Genomic DNA, 748 nt, shown 5'->3' with positions numbered 1-748 from the left:
CACACCCCAATGCCACCTTACGCCACCCCCACAAAACAGAGGCGAAAACCCAGCAGCCCCGCCTCCAAGGGCACCTAGGCCAGCCCCGAGGCTAGTTTTTTAAAACACTGCTTAGAATGCTCTTAACCAAGTATAAACTCCTCGGATTTCAATTTGTATTTTTCATCCACATTATAGCGAATCTCATCTCATTTTATATCACATTAGTGTTGTTAGATATCGCAATCACATGATTCAATGCATGTATAACGATTAGAATATGAATCTTTCATCTTCACAGAGTCACAGCTTTAAGTTGGGTTTGTTCAAAATCGAAAACCTCAAACATGAGGCGTCCTACATGCGAGGCCATGAAGGGCTTGTTGAACAGCAGCATGAACTGGGTCGGGAAAGATGACAAACTGATGGAGACGCTTCTCTCTCAAATACCTCCCGCAGAATTTGTTCATGAGAACACGGCGATATCTCTCTGCTAGCCACTTTCCAGGAGCATCAAAATCTTTAATCAACAACCTTTCCGCCATCACAACCACAGAACTGTCAACACATCTATTTGGTACAGGAAAAGAAAAATATGAGGTCTGCTACACAATTGGCCAACATATTCTAATGGCTCGTAAGAAAATCGAGGATGCTCAAATTTTTGCTTCGACGGATGCAAGAAAGATAGCTGAATGCAAATAAGAAAGCAAACAATACATAAAGATGCAGGGCCTGAACAGACTATAAACACTAACAAATACGTGTA

The 748-nt window shown here is 42.0% G+C and overlaps 1 protein-coding gene across 1 annotated transcript; it reads right to left on the bottom strand.

Annotated features, from left to right (window-relative positions):
- Positions 1-246: 246 nt before the first annotated feature.
- LOC137747852 (ribonuclease III family protein) lies at positions 247-449 on the bottom strand. The gene is given in 2 exon segments (XM_068487993.2): positions 247-341; positions 343-449. Coding segments are annotated over 2 exon segments (174 nt in total). The 3' UTR covers positions 247-274.
- Positions 450-748: the final 299 nt, after the last annotated feature.

The sequence above is a fragment of the Pyrus communis genome, chromosome 2, assembly GCF_041283825.1.
Source record: "Pyrus communis isolate YQ-2024b chromosome 2, ASM4128382v1, whole genome shotgun sequence".
NCBI classification, from domain to species: domain Eukaryota; kingdom Viridiplantae; phylum Streptophyta; class Magnoliopsida; order Rosales; family Rosaceae; genus Pyrus; species Pyrus communis.
Note: the sequence above shows the minus strand (reverse complement) of the source record. Positions and strands in the feature narration are given on the sequence as shown.